The 20,550-nt window shown below is 42.5% G+C and overlaps 1 protein-coding gene across 3 annotated transcripts in view; it reads left to right on the top strand.

Moving 5' to 3' along the window:
• The window catches only part of EIF1AD (eukaryotic translation initiation factor 1A domain containing), a 68,840-nt gene that overhangs the window by 23,001 nt on the left and 25,289 nt on the right, over positions 1-20,550 (top strand). For all 3 annotated transcript variants that reach the window (XM_075837379.1, XM_075837380.1, XM_075837381.1), the window contains 2 exons: positions 10,788-10,896; positions 11,331-11,439. In XM_075837379.1, the coding sequence (XP_075693494.1) occupies positions 10,788-10,896; positions 11,331-11,439 (218 nt within the window). The remainder of the gene's footprint in view (positions 1-10,787; positions 10,897-11,330; positions 11,440-20,550) is intronic.

Genomic DNA, 20,550 nt, shown 5'->3' with positions numbered 1-20,550 from the left:
CACCGTCACACATTTCAACACTTAACGAATCTAATGGAACTTCTACCTCAGACCCAAAAAAAATCAACACCATATTAAGTAAATACTACCAAGCCCTTTACTCAGAAACACCCATAGATCTCCAAAAAGGGAGGGAATTTTTGGAGAAGGTGAAGCTGCCAGGGCTCACTCAGGAGCAGAACGGTCACTTGAGCGCAGAGATTACATTAGAGGAAGTTCGGAGCGCCATTAAGACCTTATCTAACGGAAAGGCCCCGGGTCCAGATGGATTCACAGGAGAGTTTTTTAAATCTCTGAGAGAAGAAATCAGCCCTACCTTGGTAGCATACTATAATATTTTACTAAGGACGGGTGCTTTACCAGCAGAGGCCAAAGTAGCGCATATAAAGGTGTTACCCAAGAAGGGGAAGAATCCTCTTGACCCGGGGTCGTACCGTCCCATTTCACTGATAGACCAAGATCAGAAATTGCTCACAAAAATTTTGGCCAATCGGCTGGCTATGTATCTACCCACACTGGTGGGAAAATCCCAAGTAGGATTTGTAAAGGGCAGGGCAGCAGTGACGAATCTACGCAAAGTGTTGACGGTGCTAGAAACAGTCAGGCACGATCCCCAGCCAGGTACCAGGCCGGCACTATTAGCGTTAGACGCAGAGAAAGCCTTTGATAACATACAATGGGAATGGCTGGGGATGGTGCTGGACAAAATGAACGTTCAGGGAGACTTCCGGGTCTTCCTGAAGGGTGTCTACAATAACCCGCAGGCACGTGTTCACTCCTCAGGGTTCCTGTCGGATCCCTTCCAATTACATAAAGGAACACGACAGGGTTGTCCCCTGTCGCCCCTGTTATTCAATCTCGCATTGGAACCTATGGCTAGATTTCTGGAGGAATCGGATATGTTCAGAGGCATTCAAGTAGGGTCTCGGGCAGTGAAGTTAGCCCTGTTTGCTGATGACGTTATACTTTTTATGTCAAATCCTCAAGAACATTTAAGGACGGTTTTTCAATTTTTGCAGGAATTTGGGCAATGCTCGGGATATAAAGTCAACCTAGCTAAAAGCGAACTGCTGGAGTTGGGCAGGCCATTGCCTAAGACCTTTTGCAATCCTTGGGGTGTGGGATATCCCCAGTTGAACATTGCATTACTTATCTGGGTATCAGAATAGGAAGGATACCGGACACCCTGTATGGCCTAAATTATCCCCCGTTAATTAAAAAAATACAAGCGGAACTCACTAGATGGGGCCAATTGCCGTTGTCCCTCCTGGGAAGGTGCCACCTAATTAAGATGGTTAGCTTCCCCAGATTGCTATACCCCTTTCAAACAATCCCTCTCTTATTGAAGCATGTGGATGTCTCTAAACTGACGGCCTCATTCACTAAATTTATATGGGCAGGAAAAAGGCCTCGCATCGCACTTACCAAGCTCATGATGGGCAAACAAGAAGGGGGTGTGAACTTTCCGAATGTCAGGGGTTATAACGTGGCCTGTCTTTTTCGTCATGTAGTAGATTGGCTTCACGAATCGAGCAATTATTCCAACTTAGATCTGGAGGGGGAGTATGCCTCACCCTGGAACCTGAAAGCTTTGTTACATTGTAGAGTAGCTTCTCTTCCGTGCCGTCTCAAAACCTCCATTGTATTGAGAGATACAGTCCTAGCTTGGAAAGTGGTACGTAAGCAGTTTGGGTTACCTCACCTGGTATCGAAATATATGCCGTTGAGCGGACGCCCGGAATTTTTACCGGGAGTAGGCAAGGGGGACGGATTTGCCTCATGGGGGATGGTAGGCATTGACAACGCAGGGGATCTTATGCACATAGAGGAAAGGAGGTGGTTAACTGGGGAGGAAATTACCACTAAACTCAGACCCATAGAAGGTAGGGTCAATTTTTTACAAATACTTCAGGTACAAGCATTTTGCACCTCCAGGCTCAGGGATTTGAGTAAGGAAGCTACCTCGCACACTCTAGATGAGGTCATAGGTCCAACAACTGGGCGGGAGACCATTTCAGGGTTGTATAGAGCACTGAGAGATGGTTTTGTTCGTCCGCAATCAAGGGTTAGTTTCAAAATCTGGGAACGGTGGACCCAAGATCCAGGTATAGGAGAGATCATACTGGGGGGTTGGGAGACGGTACGGAAGAGTGTTATAAATGAGAGCTGGAGGGAAACCTATTTTAAGTTGATGCATTCAGCTATATATGGCTTTAATATTCTGCCTTCACAATCCTGACCGCATTACGTGTTGCCCCAAATGCAATACACCTCTGACAAATTTATGGCATGGAGTGTGGGGGTGCGTACATACGAAACGATTTTGGGGGATGGTACAAAAATATATTGAGGATCATTGGAAAGCGAACCTCCCACTGACGCCTCAAGCGCTACTGTTCCATCAGGCGAGGCCGCCAGAGGAAGAGGGTGCTCGAGGAGTGAGATCACCTCCAGCGCTGGTGCACACGATTTTACTGGTAGCCTTGAGATGCCTGCTGAGTAAATGGTTGGAGGCAGACACGCCGGGGTTAGAACTGATTGTGTCACGGCTGAAACAGTTATTAGTTCTTGAGAGGGTGGAGGTGGAAAGGCGGAAGGAAACGGGAACCAAGAAGCTATTTGATAAGTGGCAAATATTCATAGAATCGCAATGTACAGCAGCCGAAATAGCGGAAATTGTTAAGCCTTTCCAGCACACAAAGTGGTACTGCACACAGCTCTTGGCAGGCACTTTAGGGGGGTTGCAACTTTGAACTAGTTGGGGGATAAATGATAAGTAGATACTCATTGATGACCTAGGTCGTGTCGGGGTTGGGGGAAGTCATGTTTTCGGTCCATATGAAGATCGACACTTATGCCATGTTGTTATGTTATGTTGAATTTAATTCAAAGTTAATTCAATGACAGTTGAGTGCTGCGCACTCATGATGCAACTTTTACGTGAAATGTTTGTAAGAAAATGTGAAAATTGACAATAAAAAGGATATTTAAAAAAAATAAAAATGGGGTGTTTTATGGGGGTTTCTAATACATAGGCCCCTCAAAGCCACTTCAGAACTGAACAGGTACCTTAAAAAAAAGTATTTTGAAATTTTCTTAAAAATGAGAAATTGCTGTTTATGTTAAGTCTTGTAGCGTCCAAGAAAAATAAAAAAATGTTCAAAAAACGATGCCAATCTAAAGTATACATATGGGAAATGTGAACTAGTAACTTTTTGGGAGGGTATATCCATCTGTTTTTACAAGCATATGCATTTAAATTCAGAAAAATTCAATTTTTTCATAATTTTCTCTAAATATTGCAATTTTTCACAAATAAACACTGAATATATCGAACAAATTTTACCACTAACATAAAGCCCAATGTGTCATGAAAAAACATTCTCAGAATCGCTTGGATAGGTTTAAGCATTCCGACGTTATTACCAAATAAAGTGAAATATGTCAGATTTCAAAAATGGGCTCTGAGCCTTAAGGCCAAAACAAGGCTGCGTCCTTAAGGGGTTAAACAATATACACCTCACGTTATTCGTTTTTAGAAATGATCTCCTACATTTGTGTCCGTATTCTGCTCAATTCAGGTGACACCACCCCTGAGCAATCCAATCATTTGCCCACTGCTTATCAAATTTCTTCACGTTACCCCTTTTCGAAAAGATTTTATATTCCATCAAAATAGTGTAATTCAGCATTCCCACAATTTCCCTATGCACGGGAGGCTCCACATCCAACCAGTGTTTAGCAATACACTTCCTGGCCTGGTATAAAATGTTTGCAATTGCCAAACATTCCAGCTTGTCACCCTCCAGTTCTTCCACAAACCCCAGCACCAGCACCTTTGGATCCGCCGCCAAATCCACACCATATACCTTTTTTATCAATTCTGATTTCTCCCCCCATAGGTTCCTCAAAGCCCCACATTTCCAGAACATATGATAAATGTCCGCTTTCTCCTCCGTACACCTGGGACACTTAGCATCCGATCTGAGCCCCATCTGTTTCAGCACCCAAGGTGTCCGGTAAACTCGATGTACCAAGAAAAGTTGCGACCTCCTCTGAGCCATAAGATAACGCTAAGATCTCCTCCCAATCCTCTTTGGGCAAAGCACCCATATCCCGCTCCCATTTCACTCTCACTAGCTCCATAGGATCTCCCAAGTGCTTTGATAGTAAGTTCTTATAAGCCATGGAAATCAGCCCTTTAGATGTGTCCGCCTTAACCGTATATTCCAATACTCCCAGTGCACAAACGCCCGCAGAGCATGTCGTATCTGCAGATATTGGTAGAACATACTGTGCTCTAATTGAAACTGGTCTTTTAATTGCTGAAAGGACTTCAGTGTAGTATCATCATACATGTGACTCAATCTTATAAACCCTGCCATTTGCCATTTTTGCATGCCCTCTAATTGATACAATTCCCACAGAACCGGATTATGCCAAATGGGAGTATATTTAGTACACATCCCTATGCCCAATATTTGTTTACATTGCCACCATACTTTATGTATCAGAAGTAGTGTTGGTTTAGTACTCGCTAGTCTCTTGTAAGTATGCGCTTCCAGCGCCTTTAGCGCATTAATCCCACCCCCCACATATGACAATAGGTGCGCACTGGATCCCCATTTCTCTTTGTCCTCCCATCCTTTAAAATGTTGGCTCTGGGCTGCCCAGTAGTATATCCAAGCATTCGCTAAAGCCACACCCCCTTAATCTTTTGGCAATTGTAGTTTTTCCAATTTTATTCTAGGCACCCCTCGTTTCCAGACCAGTTCCCGAAAGAGATTATGCAGTCTTCTAAACCAGTGTTTGGGTATCCATACCGGGGAATTGTGAAGAATGTTCAGTACCTGGGGCATAAGAATCATTTTAATTAGGTTAGTCCTCCCCAGAGCAGAGAGAGGAAGTCTATTCCAAGTCTCCACCTTAGCTTTAACCTTGGGCAACAGTGGCAATACATTTAAAGACATATAATCGTTAACCTTAGACGTCGTCTTAACCCCTAAGTAGGTTAATTCTGAAACTACCGGAATACGGGCACCTACTCCAGTGTCCGCAATACTAACCGGGTCAATCGCCATGAGAGCTGACTTGTTCCAGTTAATATTCAAACCAGAAAAGACTCCAAAGCTAGTGATCGTGTCTACTACTAAAGCAAGAGTATTCTCAGTGTCTGTCAGATATATCAAAATATCGTCAGCATATAGAGATATTTTTTTCCTCCATCGCCCCGTATTTCATACCCTTTATGCACTCTTCTTGTCTTATTGCACAAGCGAACGGTTCCACTGCCAGAGCATATAATAATGGCGACAATGGACACCCCTGATGCGTTCCCCTGGCCAGCGGAATTGTTCCCCTGGACAGCGCTCCATTTACCTGTATTCTATCCGTAGGAGCCATGTAAAGCAACTGAACCCACTTCCCAAAATTAGGACCAAATCCCATCTTACCCATAACCTTCCATAAATACCCCCATACCACACAATCAAACGCCTTAGTGGCGTCCAGCGTTAACGCAGATCTCCCCACCGGTTCATCCGGCATTACCTGAAGATTGTGGAATAACCTAAGATTTATAGCCGTTGACTTGGATGACATGAACCCCAATTGGTCTTCATGCACAACCCTTTGCACCACCTTATTTAGCCTTTGCGCTAACACCTTCACCACTATTTTAATGTCCGACGTCCGCAAAGATATCGGTCTAGAGGATTCCAGTAATTGGTTATCTTTCTCCTCCTTAGGTAAGACCACTATCATTGCTTCATATAATGAATCCGGTAATTTGCCTCTTTGAAAACTATCCAGTAGGGTATCTATAAATTTCATCCCTATACTCCTTATAAATTTCCCCAGGCAGACCATCCAGACCCGGTGCCTTCTCATTTGCCATATCTCCTATTGCCCTTTCCAGTTCCTCCAGGGAAATAGGTGCCTCCAATAACCGTAGTACGTTCTGCCAACTTCTGCAGATCATACCTTAAAAAACAAGATGTCCTCCTTCAGGCCTCCCAACAGGCCAGTCAGCAAGGAAAGAATCGAGGAATTCTGTTTCACCGCTGCAAGTATGTGTGTGAGGGACGGCTCCTGCACGCTGACCTTTCTGTGGAGCAGTCTCCCACTAGCATTAGGCAGTTCCCGCTGCTGACTACACAGCTCTTCCTCCTCTTCACTCATCATATCTTCCTCCAACACAGTAGCGTGAGCCATAAGATGGACTATCTGCCTTTCCATCGCTAGCCACAGGTACCCTGCCCGCTGCTGAGCTGCTCGCGCTTGGCGTCCGAGCAAATCTCTCCAGCCGGTCTGCTGCATCCGAGCCCGCACTACTGTTCCGACAGTCCTACTCCATCTTGGATTCCAGGCCCCGGACTTGCCGGCGTTGTTTTTTACTTTTTAGAACGAGTCATCGCAGCGAAATTGACTGGGTCGGTCACCTCCAGCTTTACAGTGACTAATTCTGTAGGTATTACCCAGGTAGGTAAGGGATAAATGCTATTTGCAAGATGGGCACAGCGGGAGCTCCAGCCACACACGTCTGCTTACATCTGCTGCTAGGCCACGCCCCCTAGATAAGCCATTTGAGTGGCAAATATGTCATGCCCAGCTTGTGCCACTGGAGACACACCCCCAAAAATTGTTAAAAGGGTTTTCCCGGGTATGGCGATGCCATATATGTGGAAGTAAACTGCTGTTTGTGCACACTGTAGGGCTTAGAAGGGAGGGAGCGCCATTTAGCCTTTGGAGCGTGGATTTTGCTGGTAGTAGTTTTGTTTGTGTATTACTGATATTTCAGTTTATAATGTGGGGGTACATGTAAGCTGGGCAGAGTATATCAGGGGCATAGTCAGGTGGTATAATAATGGGGTAAACAATAAAATAATCCATAAATATTTATTACCCTGTGAAACAATCCTTTATGCACAGGCCAGTGTCGAACTGATAAATGGTGTCCTTTCTTATCCCCTTGTAGTCCACACTCCGCACCTTTGCAGTTTTAGGAATTTAGCTGGGAGGTGTTGTCCTGGTATAATAAGGCACCCTCGTTTGGGCCCTCCCCTTCCTGGTTTCCTAATTTTGGGGCCTTGATACATCGAAGCTTGAAACAGAAGAAATGTTCCCCTCGGGCCGGCACAACTGCATATTGTTTATTTCCTGACTTATGGAAGCCTTAACTTATTTCATTTTTTTCATTAGCGTAGTGGTATGAGGGCTGTTTTTTTTCAGTACGAGCTGTAGTTATTATTGGTACCATTTTGGGGTACATGCGACTTTTTGATCACTTTTTATCCTATTTTTTGGGAGGCAAAGTGATCAAAAAACAGCAATTCTGGCATAGTATTTTTATTTTATTTTATATATATATATATATATATATATATATATATATATATATATATATAGCGTTCACCACCTGTTATAAATTGCATGTTAACCTTATTCTGCGGGTCAGTCCGATTCCAGCGATACCTAATTTATAGAATTTTTTTATGTTTTACAACTTTTTGCACAATAAAATTACTTTTGTAAAAAGAATGTATTTTTTTCTGTCGCCATGTTGTAAGAGCCATAACTTTTAAATTTTTTTGTCGACGGAGTTGTATGAGGGCTTGTTTTTTGCGAGACTTTTTATAGGTACCATTTTTGGATACATGCAACTTTTTGATCACTTTTTATTTCAATGTTTGGAAGACAAAGTGACAAAAAACAGCAAATCTGGCAGTATTTTAGTGTTTTGTTTTTTTTACTGCGATTTGACTTCGCGGGACAAATAACATAATATTTTTATAGCTCAGGTTGTTACGGACGCGGCGATACAAAATATGTATGGTTTTATTATTATTTTTTCAATAATAAATGACATGATAAGCGAAAAAGGGCGGTTGTGTTTTATTTTATTACTTGAAACTTTTATTTTTTACAACTTTTTATTTTTACTTTTTTTAAACTTTTTTTTTACACTTTTCTTTAGTCCCACTAGGGGACTTGAAGGTCCAACTGTTTGATTGATGTTCTAATACATTGTACTACCTATGTAGTTAAATGTATTAGAACTGTCTGTCAGTTGTTCACTGACCGCAAGCCGATCATGCTCCGCCTCCGGTCGGGGCCTAATCGGCTTCCGTAATGGCAGACAGGAGGCCATTGTTAGGCCTCCTGTTGCCATAGTAGCAGTCGCCAGCCTTGCCATCGCATGGCAGGGGTGGCGATTTGCTACAAACCACTAAGATGCAGCGATCGCTTTGGATCGCTGCATCTAAGGGCTTAATGGCAGGAATCGGAGCTAGCAGGCACAGTGTGTTATCAATTTTGAACCTCCATGTGCCTCACATTAATGGTAATTAACCCCATCATGTACCTCACATTAACACAATTTTGCCTATTACAACGGTCAGCGAGGTACTTGATGGGATCACTTACTATAATTATTATTGCGGGCCTTATTGGGTTAATGTGTGAGGGAAATGATGTGGTTAATTAACATGGCTGCGTTCGGTGCTTGAGATATAGACTGTATGTCACCCGCTTTTCCTGGATTCAACATAGTTCAGAAAGCTGGGCTCCCGTACTGAAAACATGATTACACTACAGGACGGTATTCCTGCGGGGAGGCAGTGACTCACGGAAGCATGGATGACTATGATGCTAGGAGTCCGGCTTCCTGAACTATGTTGGATCCAGGAAAAGCGGGTGACATATGGTCTGTATCTCACGCACCGAACACAGCCCTGTGAACTAACCACATAATTTCCCTCACACATTAACCCAATGGTACCCATTATAATCTTTATATTAAGTGATCCTATCAAGTAGCTCGCTCGCAGTTGTAATGGGCAACATTGAGTTAATGTGGTACATGATGGGGTTAAAAAAAAACTATTAATGTGAGGCACATGGAGGTACTTAATTCATAACACCATGTGCCTCACATTAATAAGAAGTGAATTCATCATTCACAGGCGCGATGACATCACTACCTCGCGTCCAGCGATGCATAGTGAGCGGTAGAGCAGGGACCTTGTGGTTCCCTGCTCTACCATTGGATTCAACTTTATCTGCATCCTGGAGATGCAAATACAGTTTAAACCGGGAGAAAATAATTGATAAAACCGAAATTCGCAAGATCACGTCGATTTTACGTGCGCTGACTTTCGATTCCGATTATTTTACGATTAATTGCCCAGCTCTACCATCCATCCATTTGTTTATCTTGTACATTTCCGGTCAGTGTCACTTTCTGTTTAAGTCATAGCGCTGGCATCTCTTACCTCTTCATATCCGGCCTCTGAAAATATTTTTTTTTTAAGAAAGGCATCAAGGCCCTTCTTGAACTTGTTCAAAGAATCAACCACTACAACATCCTGTGGCAGAGAGGTCCATCATCTCACTGCTCTCACAGTAAAGAATCCCTCTCCGTGTTGGTGGTGAAACATTTTTTCCTCTAGACGTAGAGGATGCCCCCTTGTCCTCGTTACCGACCCTGGTGTAAAAAGATCATTAGAAAGATCTCTGTACTGTCCAATTATATATTTGTACATCGCCCCAAAGCCATCTTTTTTTCTAAACTGAATAGCCCCAAGTTTGATAACCTTTCTTGGTTCTGCAATCCACTCATTCACTTCATTACTTTGGTCTTTGGTCCCACTTCTTTGCGCACCTTTAGAGCATTTGGACCCCTCTATAAGCCTGGATGGGGAGCCGTTGTGGTGGACTGAAGCTGTCCATCTGAATTCCTGCCATGTATTACAAGGGAAATGTCTGATTGTCTGCGGATTCTACCAGCAAAATCAGCTGTTGAGACAACCCCTTCAATGATAGGGCGACTTTTGGTCGTAGTACATCAGTGTTTTCATATGGGAGAAAAAAGTTCCAAGACATGTTAGAATTCTAAAACCCCCCCCCCCCCTTTCCGCCATAACAAATCATTGAGGTCACGGTAACCTCCAGTTTTTATTGCATCAGTCGTAGAACCTAAAATTGCTTTCGTATCACTAGGGTATGCGATCAATGTCTTATTGGGGAAGGATGGGTTATATTATTTCTTCCATCTCAATAGTGTCGTAGTGGTGAGAAAAAGTCAAAAGGCGCGTATACGCTTTACCTGGTGCTGCAAGCCTTTCACTCATGAGGGATACTGTTGGGCCATAGACTATGTCAGAAGATATATTTTTGTCCACATAGTTGTACATTCCCCTTAAGTACACATTTCCATACAGTCTTCATAATAAACCGATTTACATTGGTGCAGATTTACTAAAAGGTGGCCATACATATTAGACAATTTGGCCAGATGCACTACGTTCGGTGGAATCGGGCGATAATCTAATGTGTGTGCGGGGCCACATGACTCTCACCCTAGTTAGGGGAAAGAAGGATCGGGTATGGTGGATTTCTACATGCTTGATCCTTTCTTCCCATGGGGGATCAGTTGCTGCCAGAGGTGTTTGGCAATGGCTTATTCCCCTCTACCCATTGAAATAGAGTGCACGTTTATGTGGGAGTCGAGAGAAATAATTATCTGCCCTATGAGCGTTTGGCCAGCGTTTATTTGTACCAAACAAAAATAAAGTACGTGGCGTACACCATATTTATTACGTTTTATACCGACCATCTCAACAAAAAGAACAGCGGTTATAAGGTAAAGGCACCAAATTAATTTGAGCGCATTTTAGTGTATATGTACACCAGCTATAAGGTGGCATAAAGAATAGCAGTGTGGCTAACATGCCCAGCGAGCTGTACCATATTTATCCTGTCATGTTTACATTTTCTTTTTTTTTTAGGTTTTAGGCAGTCCTGGAAATAACCTTCATGAGATTGAGACTGCTGAAGGGGACAGGTTTTTAGTCAGTATGCCCACAAAATTCAGAAAGAACATCTGGATCAAGAGAGGTAATAACATATGTAAATTCACGTTCCAAAAATGTAACAGTTTAGAAGAACTTGCCATAAAGTATTTTCACACTTGACGTTTGCAATTTGCACGTACTTTTCCAAAAAATTGGATTTTTAAAAACCAATTCACACAATACAGTCAAACACCTTGACTTCAATGGCAAAAAAATGCAGCATGCCACAATATTTTTTCTTTATGACTCCTCAGAAAAAAAACCTCCATGCACCTCTGTATTACATTGGAGGCGCATAACTGTACAGCATGGGCAAACAGCAGTCTATGGGCACCGTATTACGGATTCATATTACAGCCATATGCATAAGGCTTTAGGGAGTTATATGTGTGAATGTTTGTTCTTGCCTGATGATGAGTGATGACCGTTCACCTGTCCATCATTTGATCATGTTCTCATACATTTTCTTTTGCTTAGGTAATTTTGTTATTGTTGATCCTATTGCTGAAGGAGAAAAGGTAAAAGCAGAGATCGCTTTTATCATATATAAGGATCATCAACGTCTTCTACAGAAAGAAGGCTTGTGGTAAGATTCTTGTACAATGCTAGGCCTGTTATTTATCATATTTTCACAAGAGTTAACGTCAATCCTACTAAATATACATTGTTATAAAAAAAATAAGGGGGTAAAGCTGGCCATAGACATAAAGGGAATATATCCCCTATATTTTTTTTACTAATTAATACCAGATAGTGAAATATAAATATATATAATATATTTTTTATTTTTGTTTTCTAGTCCATTTTTTATTTTCCGAGTGTAGAATTTCTATTCTATTTTCTGTACATGAATATAGGGGGCAGCCATCTTGCCTGAGCTGCTGTTTACAGCAGCCATATGGATCATTGGAACCTGTGAACAGCAGGGACCCATTGACTTCTATGGGAGAGTTTTCTAGGCATGCTCTGTGACCTGTGCAGGGAGGGATAGGAGGGGAGCTGTGTCCATGACCTATTGTCAATGGTGGATCCTGTCTTATTTATATATAGGTGTTACCTTTCATTGTAATAACGCCTGTTATGACCACGAGATAAGTGCTGAGACGTGATCTCAATAGAACAGGATGTGCCAGTCTATTGTATAGCTTAGTGCCCAGAGTAAAAACTGCAGGATTTCAGGATTTGTTTTTTTAATATACAATACTGTGCAAAAGTTTTAGGTAGTTGTGAAAAAATGCTGCAAAGTAAGAATGTTTTCAAAAATAGAAGTGTCAATAGTTTTTGTTTTTTTAACAATTAACAAAATGCAAAGTAAATATACAGAAGAAAAATCTAGATCAAATCAATATTTGGTGTGACAAGCCTTTGCCTACAAAACCGCATAATTTCTTCTAGGTACACTTGCACAAAGTCATTTCTTTTGTAGCATTATAGTCAGGTGATAATGATCATCATTTTGATATGTAGGTTGAAACACAGTCATTAACTGTAACAGAAACAGCTGTGTAAGAAGCTTAAAACTGGGTGAATAACAGCCAAACTCTGCTACAAAGGTGAGGTTGTAGAAGACCACTTCATGTCACAGGTCCACCATGGCAAGACTGAGCACAGCAACAAGACACAAGGTAGTTCTACTGCATCAGCAAGGTGTCTGCCAGGCAAAGATTTCAATGCAGACTGGGGGTTCAAGATGTAATGTTCAGTCCCTTTTGAAGAAGCGCAAGGAAACGTGCCATCGTTGAGGACCGTAGATGCAGTGGTCGGCCATGGAAACTTAGTGCTACAGATTAAAGACACATCATGCTTGCTTCCATTTGAAATCGAAAGATGTCCAGCAGTGCCATCAGCTCAGAACTGACAGAAACCAGTGGGACCCAAGTACACCCATCTACTGTTCGGAGAAGTCTGACCAGAAGTGTTCTTCATGGAAGAATTGCTGCCAAAAAGCCATACTTTCAACGTGGAAATAAGGTCAATCGACTCAACTATGCATGAAAACATAAGAACTGGGGTACAGAAAAATGGCAGCAGGTGCTCTGGACTGATTAGACAAAATTTTTATATATTTGTCTGGAACAACAAAGCAGTTTGTTCGCCGAAGGACTGGAGAGCGGTACAATAATGAGTGTCTGCAGGCAACAATGAAGCATAGTGGAGGTTCTTTGCAAGTTTCTTCAAATCCTTCTGTCTCCACAGAAGATCTGTGGTTAGTTTTCCAAGATGTTTAGAACAGTCTCCCTGTCGATGTCCTTCAAAAACTGTGTGCAAGTGTACCTAGAAGAATTTATGTTGTTTTGAAGGCAAAGGGTGGTCACCTCAAATATCGATTTGATTTAGATTCCTCTTCTGTTCATTCACTTGCATTTTGTTAATTGATAAAAACAAAAACGTTTTAAAGGGGTTTTCCCACAAGGGACATTTATGACATATCAACAGGATATGTCATAAATATCAGATAGATGCGGGTCCCACCTCTGGGACCCGCACCTATCTCTAGAACGGGGCCCCTTAAACCCCGTTCTAGCTTTGTCTGCTATAACTGACTCCCGGCCACTTCCTGACTTTATGGTCGGGAGTTAGGAAAACAGTATAGCTCGCTGAGCTACGCTGTTTCTGTAACTACCAGAGTAGTCAATAGCCGTTACGGAAACAGCGTAGCATGTGAGCTACGCTGTTTCTGTAACTACCATTCAGTTCTATGGGGCTTACGAAAACAGCGTAGCTCAGCGAGCTACGCTGTTTTCAGCTTCATGGTTGGAAATCAGCCGACACACACAGGTAGGTGCGGAACTCGTTCTTGAGATAGATGCGGAACCCAGAGGTGGGACTAGCATCTATCTGACATTTATGACATAATCTGTGGATATGTCATAAATGTCCCTCGTGGGAAACCGCCTTTAACCTTTCTATTTTTGAAAGCCTTCTTACTTTACTGCACTTTTCTACAGCTACCTAAAACTTTTGAACAGTACTGTAGATAGTGACGCAACCAATTGATCATGGGCTAATTTATAAAACCGCATGTAACACTGTCCTGTATAGTCAAATATAAACGCACCAAAATACACACCGGACAATATAACATTGAAAAAGTATTATATAAATCTTTATTGAATACAACTATAAAGGCTAATTAATGGTTAACATAAGTAAAAAGGAGACCAGTAACCCACAAAAAGTTGGCAGTGAAAGGTCAATATATGTATACTCTCCTCAACATTGAAAGTGCAACACCAAGAAGGGCAAGCCATAAGATTATGCAAATCGAGGAAGTAGCATGTGTCACTAAGCTTTGCAAATGATAAAATTTTCAAGCACCTAGCTCCAATCTGTGGCTTGTGGGAGGGGCATAAAAGCCAGATTGAAAGCAAAGTTTTTTTTAGCCACATGAAACGTCAAGAATTGGATCAAGTGGTGTGGGATGGTTGCCCGATGCCTCCTATTCATTGACGTACCAGTTATTGCTACTTGCCGCAAACTGAGAGGGACAGAATCCTTGAACTGAGAGACCCTGGTTTATCACTCTGTCAGATCGCTACGCGCCTAGGCCGAGATGTCCGCACTGTTTAACGTTGCGTTTCCCGGAGATTGGAGAACAACTACGAACTGAAATGACATCAAGAGGTGCGCGGAGGCGACCCTCTGCACGGACAGATCGTCTGATTGTAAGAATGGCGTGTAGTGATCCATTCTGTATGGCAAATGAAATTCGACAGCACATCCAAAGCCAAGGGCTGTAACCAGTGTCGAAACAAACCATCAGAAGGCATTTGCACGACATTGGGCTACGAGCCAGACGTCCAGCTACTGGTGTTCCATTGACCACATGCCACCGCCCTCAAAGGCTATCATAGTGCACAGCAAGATGGTAATGGAAGTAATCTTCAGTGATGAGTCCCGCTTTCGTTCAGGACTCATTGCTAGCTGAGGATTAATCTGGAGACCACGTGGGCAACGCCATAAAGAGGCCTTCACAAGGGAACGTCACACCGGTCCTACTACCGTGATTATGGTGTGGGGTGGCATGATTAGGATTAAAGTAGGGCTGGGCAATTTTGGCAAAAAATAAAATCTAGATTTTTTCCAACACTTTGGACGATTTTCGATTTGAATCTCGATTTTTCTTATTTTTTTTTAATGTTTATTTAACAGTAATACTAAGAGATAATTTAATAAATTTTCTTTATATAAATAACTTTTTAACATATACTGCCATAATTATTGTACGTAACTTCACAAATTTTAAACTCTGCAAATATATTATTTTACCATAAATACAATTGGAAAAATGTCTATCTAATGGATTATAACTTCTGTGTTCTGTGTCCCCCGGCAGAGAACAGGTTAACAGAATAATGAGGCACTAACATCCCTCCCTACCCATCACCACCTCTGACGGTCTCCGACATTGCCGGATTCACACGACCGTGATTGGACCGTGAAAAATTGTCCGTGTGTCAGCCGGATTTCACATTCCAACCACAGTACATGTGAACGGGACTCTTGGCATTATAGTCATTTAGGCTACAATCACACGACAGTGAAAAAAATGGCAATTAAAAACTGATCAATGGTCAGTTTTTCATGTCCATTTTGCATCAGTTTCTCCAAATTCTCATCCATTTCCAGTCAGTTTTTCATGGTCATAAAAAAAAAAGGATAGATATCCTTTGTCAGGGTAGATAGTGCCCCAGTGCCCACATATAGTGTCAGTGCCCACATATAGTGACATAGTGCCACAATGCCCACATATAGTCACATAGTGCCACAGTGCCCACATGTAGTGCCACCCCCCTATATAGTGCAACAGTTCTCTTGTAGATAGGTCCACACCCCCTTGCAGATAGCACCCCCATATAGACCGTACCCCACCTTGTACATCGCATCACCACCCCCTCCCTTGTAGATCTCACACCCACATGTAGATCGCAGCACCACGCCCTCTCCCTTGCAGATTGCAGCACCACCCGCCTCTCTTGTAGATCGCTCCCCCACCCCTTGTAAATCGCAGCACCACCTCCCTTCCTTGTAGATCGCGCTGCTGTAGCTGCCACTAGGAATCCCCGGCCAGAGATTGCCGACGCTTTAGCCGGGGATTCAGCTCCTAGTGGGAGCTACAGCGGCGCGATCTATAAGGGTCGACTGTTTGTGGTTTCATCTACAAGGTACAAGGGGAGGGTGGTTTCATCTACAAGGTACACGGGGGGTGGTGGTGTGCTCTACAAGTTACAAGTGATGGTGCTGGTGCGATCTACAAGGTACAATGGGGGGTGGTGCGATTTATAAGGTACAAGGGGGGGTGCTGGTGCGATCTGTAACCGGGTGCTATCTACAGCGGCGCGATCTATAAGTGGGGTGGTGGTGCGATCTGCAAGGGGGTGCTATCTACAGCAGGGCGGTATGGCTATGTACTAGGAGTCTCTGCTTCCCTACGGAACTGCTGTTCCGTACTGTATCATTTTGTTCAGTACAGAACAGCAGTTCCGTACGGAAAGCAAAGACAGAACGGGTCGGACCAGGCAGTGACAAGTGATTGTGTTAAAAAACTGAATCGTGAGAGTCCTTGAGGGCGAATTAATCGAATTAATTTGATTAATCGCCCAGCCCTAGAATAAAATATATTCTCCATTAAATGTCACCTGCTTAACCCAACAAGAAGTGCAGTGCCGCCTTAAAAACACAAAAATAGACAAATCACTGGGTCCGGATGATCTAAACCCCTGCGTTCTGCAGGAATTAAGTGCCATGATAGGCATAGCCTTATTTCTGATATGTAAGGATTCTATCATGACTTGGTCTGTTCCAAAGGTCTGGCGCATAGCAAATGTGGTGCCAATATTAAAAAAAGGGGTCAAAAAGTGAGCCCGGAAGCTATAGACCTGTAAGTTTAACCTCCATTGTGGGTAAAATACTTGAGGGTTTTCGAAGGGATGCAATTCTCCAGTATCTCAATGCAAATAAACTGTTAACAACGCAGCATCAGCATGGGTTTATGTGGGATCCATCCTGTCAAAGCAATCTTTTCAGCTTCTATGAGGAGGTAAGTTCTAGACTGGACCTGGGTAAAGCTGTGGATGTGGTGTATCTAGACTTTTCAAAGGAGTTTGATACTGTGCCGCATAAAAGGTTGGTATATAAAATGAAAATGCTGGGACTGGGTGAAAATATGTGTAATTGGGTTAACAACTGGCTCAGTGATTGAAAATGTCAGTTACCCAGTTACCATTGTGGTTCGACAGGGGTCTGTATTAGGCCCTCTTCTTTTTAATATGCTTATTAATAACCTCGTAGAGGGTTTTCGGAGTATAATTTCAGTATTTGCAGATGATGCTAAGCTCTGGAAAGTAATCAACACAGAGGGAAGCTGGAGGGTTGGCAGAGAAATGGCAAATTAAGTTTAATGTTTTTAAATGTAAGGTTATGCACTTGGGCCGAGAAAACGAATTTTACAATTATGCATTAAATTGTAAAACACTGGGTAAAACTACTACTGAAAAAAATTTGGTGGTATTGGTGGAAAGCACATTTGCCAGGCAGCTGCTGCTAAGTCAAATATACTGTCTTTTTCGGACTATAAGACGCACCTGACTATAAGACGCACCCAGGTTTTACAAAGAAAAAACTATTGGTTAAAAAAATAATTTGTTCAGTTTCACCACATTCTGAGAGCCATAACTTATATTTTGCTATCGTTTGAGCGGTGTGAGGGCTTATTTTTTGCGGGACAAGCTGTAGTTTTTATTAGCATAATTTTTTTGGTACATACGATTTTTTTTTTTAGCACTTTTTATTTCATTCTTTTTTGCGCTCTGGTGACCAAAAGACGATTCTGGGGTTTTAAATTTATTTATTTACGCCGTTCACTGAGCGAGTCAAATAATGCTATATTGTAAAAGTTTCAGACTTTTACGGATACCAATTTTTTTATTTTTACATTGTGCTTGGGGAAAAATGGGAAATAGTTTTTTGTTTTTTTTAACTTTTACATTTTTTTTACACTCCTGAAAATGTATCTAACTTTTTTTTTTTACACATTTTATTAGTTCCCCTAGGGGACTTGAACCAGCGATCATTGGATCGCTGGTACAATGCACTGTTTCCGTAACTCCCATAGTAGTGAATGGCGTTTACAGAAGCAGTGTAGCATGCTACACTGTTTCCGTAACTACTGCTCAATTCTATGGGAGTTACGGAAACTGCAAAGCTCAGCGTGTCAGAAGCTGACACCTGCAGTGTATGGTGCGGGTTCAGCGCGTGAGCTTGCTGCAAACATTATCCCCTCCCCGCTCCATGATGTGCCGGCACATCATGGGTCGGGAAGGGGTTAAGTAAGGAGTGGGCAAGGGGCCTGGCGCTGCTGGGTCCCTTGACTGCCGACTATAAGACACAGGGGCTTTTTAGCAAGCTTTATTCTTGCTAAAAACGGCGTCTTATAGTCCGAAAAATACGGTAATCATGGAATGCATCAAAGAGGCATAGATGCTCATGACGAGAACATAGTTTTGCCTCTATAAAAATCACTAGTTAGACCACATACGGAATATTGTGTAAGATTTTGAGGACATGGTTGAACTAGAACAGGTGCAAAGAAGGGCGACCAAGGTAATTAAGGGAATGGGCGAATTGCAGTACCAAGAAAGGTTATCAAACTTGGGGCTATTCAGTTTAGAAAAAATACGGCTTAGGAGCGATCTTATTACAATGTACAAATAGGACTGTACAGAGAGCTTTCATATGATCTTCTTACACCTAGACCTGTAACAAGGACAAGGGGGCATCCTCTACATCTAGAGGCAAAACCTTTTCATTATCATCACAGATGTGGATTATTTACTGTAGAGAGCAGTGAGAAGATGGACCTCTGCCACAGAATGTTGTGATGGTTGATTCTTTGAACAAGTTCATGAAGGGCCTTGATGCCTTTCTTGAAAAATATAATATTACAGGTTATGAGTACTAGATTCTGGAGATGGCACATTGATCCAGGGCTTTATTCTGATTGCCGTATTTGGAGTCGGGGAGGAATTTTACCCCTAATGAGGCAATTGGCATCAACCTCATGTGGGTTTTGCCTTCCTCTGAATTAACACGGTGGGATTATAGGTTGGACTTGATGGACCTGTGTCTTTTTTTTAAAAACTATGTAACTATGTAATGTACGGTAGCCGGACCCCTCTAGTCTTCATTTCAGGTACACTAAAAGCTCAGCGTTACATTGATTTGGTTGTGGAACAAGGGCTGCGGCCATTTCTCCAAAGTGACCCAAAAGCCCTTTTTCAACAGGACAACACCAGGCCACATGTTGCTCATGCTACTGTGAGCAGCCTGCGTGGCCTAAACGTTCTACCATGGCATGCAGTGTCTCTGGACTTGTCACCCATTGAGCACATCTGGGACATCATTGGTCGGCAATTGCAAAGGGAGCTGCCAGCAGCCGATCTTGATGATTTGCGTGCCCAAGTGCATTCAGTGTGGCATAACATTCCTCAGACAACCATTAATAATCTCATTGATAGCATGCCAAGGCGGGTAAGTGTGCGTAATTCTGCACGTGGGGCTCATACTCGATACTGAATAAATTAAGATGTTTGAAATCTTTTGTTTTCATTTTTTTATTATTTGCATATCATTAACATGTCTATCAATCCTGTGATTTCCACAATTCCAAAACTTTTCCTTCTTAGGGTTGCAATTTTAATGTTGAGGAGTGTATATATCTATTTCAAGCACAGTAAATGCACAGCAATTCTATGTCCAGAAGTACAGTGTTATAGAGCAAGTGTAAATTCTCAAAATGGTGCTGAATACTAACAAGTATATAAAGAAAGCAAAAAATGAAAGATAGGAAGGTAAGCCTTAGGCCTTATTCAAACGACCGCGTTCAGTCTGTGATACACCACAGTCCAGGGAGCCAGGCTCCTAGCATCATAGTCCTCAGGAATAGTGTAGAGTACTGAAAACATGATTACAGCATGGGACAGTAATTCCGCGGGGAGGCAGGGACTCCTAGAATCATAGATATCTATGATGCTAAGAGCCCGGCTTCCTGAACTGTGGTTGGTCCGGGAAATACGGCCAACACACCGTCCGTATATATCACGGACCAAACACGGCCGTCTGAATAAGGCCTAAATCATAAGTACTTAGGCCCCATGCACACGACCGTCTTTTTCATCCCTAATGACAGGCCCATTCATTTCCATGGGCTCCGGACACCTTTCTTTATTTCTACGGATGGGTGTCCATGCCGTAGAAATGATAGAACATTTCCTTTTTTTTTGTCCGTAATTACGGCACGGACTCCCCATAGAAGTCCATGGGCTCTTCGGTAATTACGGATGGCTACAGATGTGCATACATAGCTGTCCGTAATTATGAAAGCGTTGCTATGAGGGGCCAGTGGATTACCCATGACTCCTCCGTTTTTTTGTGGATCCGTAAATACGGATGCACTACGGACCGTATTTACGGACACTCTTCCGTATATGCAGATGATTTCCGAATGACTATAAATGACTACGGATCCGTATTTACGGATGGAAGAAATCTCCAGACGTGTGCATGGGGCTTGGGTCAAGAAATTTACATTATTGCTTTCATGATACCTCTAATACCACATAAAGACACATGTAGAGTACATGCCAGTAGATCTAAATTACAATTATATATATTTTTTATATACAGATAAATTCATACA

The sequence above is a fragment of the Rhinoderma darwinii genome, chromosome 9 (assembly GCF_050947455.1).
Source record: "Rhinoderma darwinii isolate aRhiDar2 chromosome 9, aRhiDar2.hap1, whole genome shotgun sequence".
NCBI classification, from domain to species: Eukaryota; Metazoa; Chordata; class Amphibia; order Anura; family Rhinodermatidae; genus Rhinoderma; species Rhinoderma darwinii.
The sequence above is the reverse complement of the archived record's forward strand: the minus strand, read 5'-3'. Positions and strand labels throughout refer to the sequence as shown.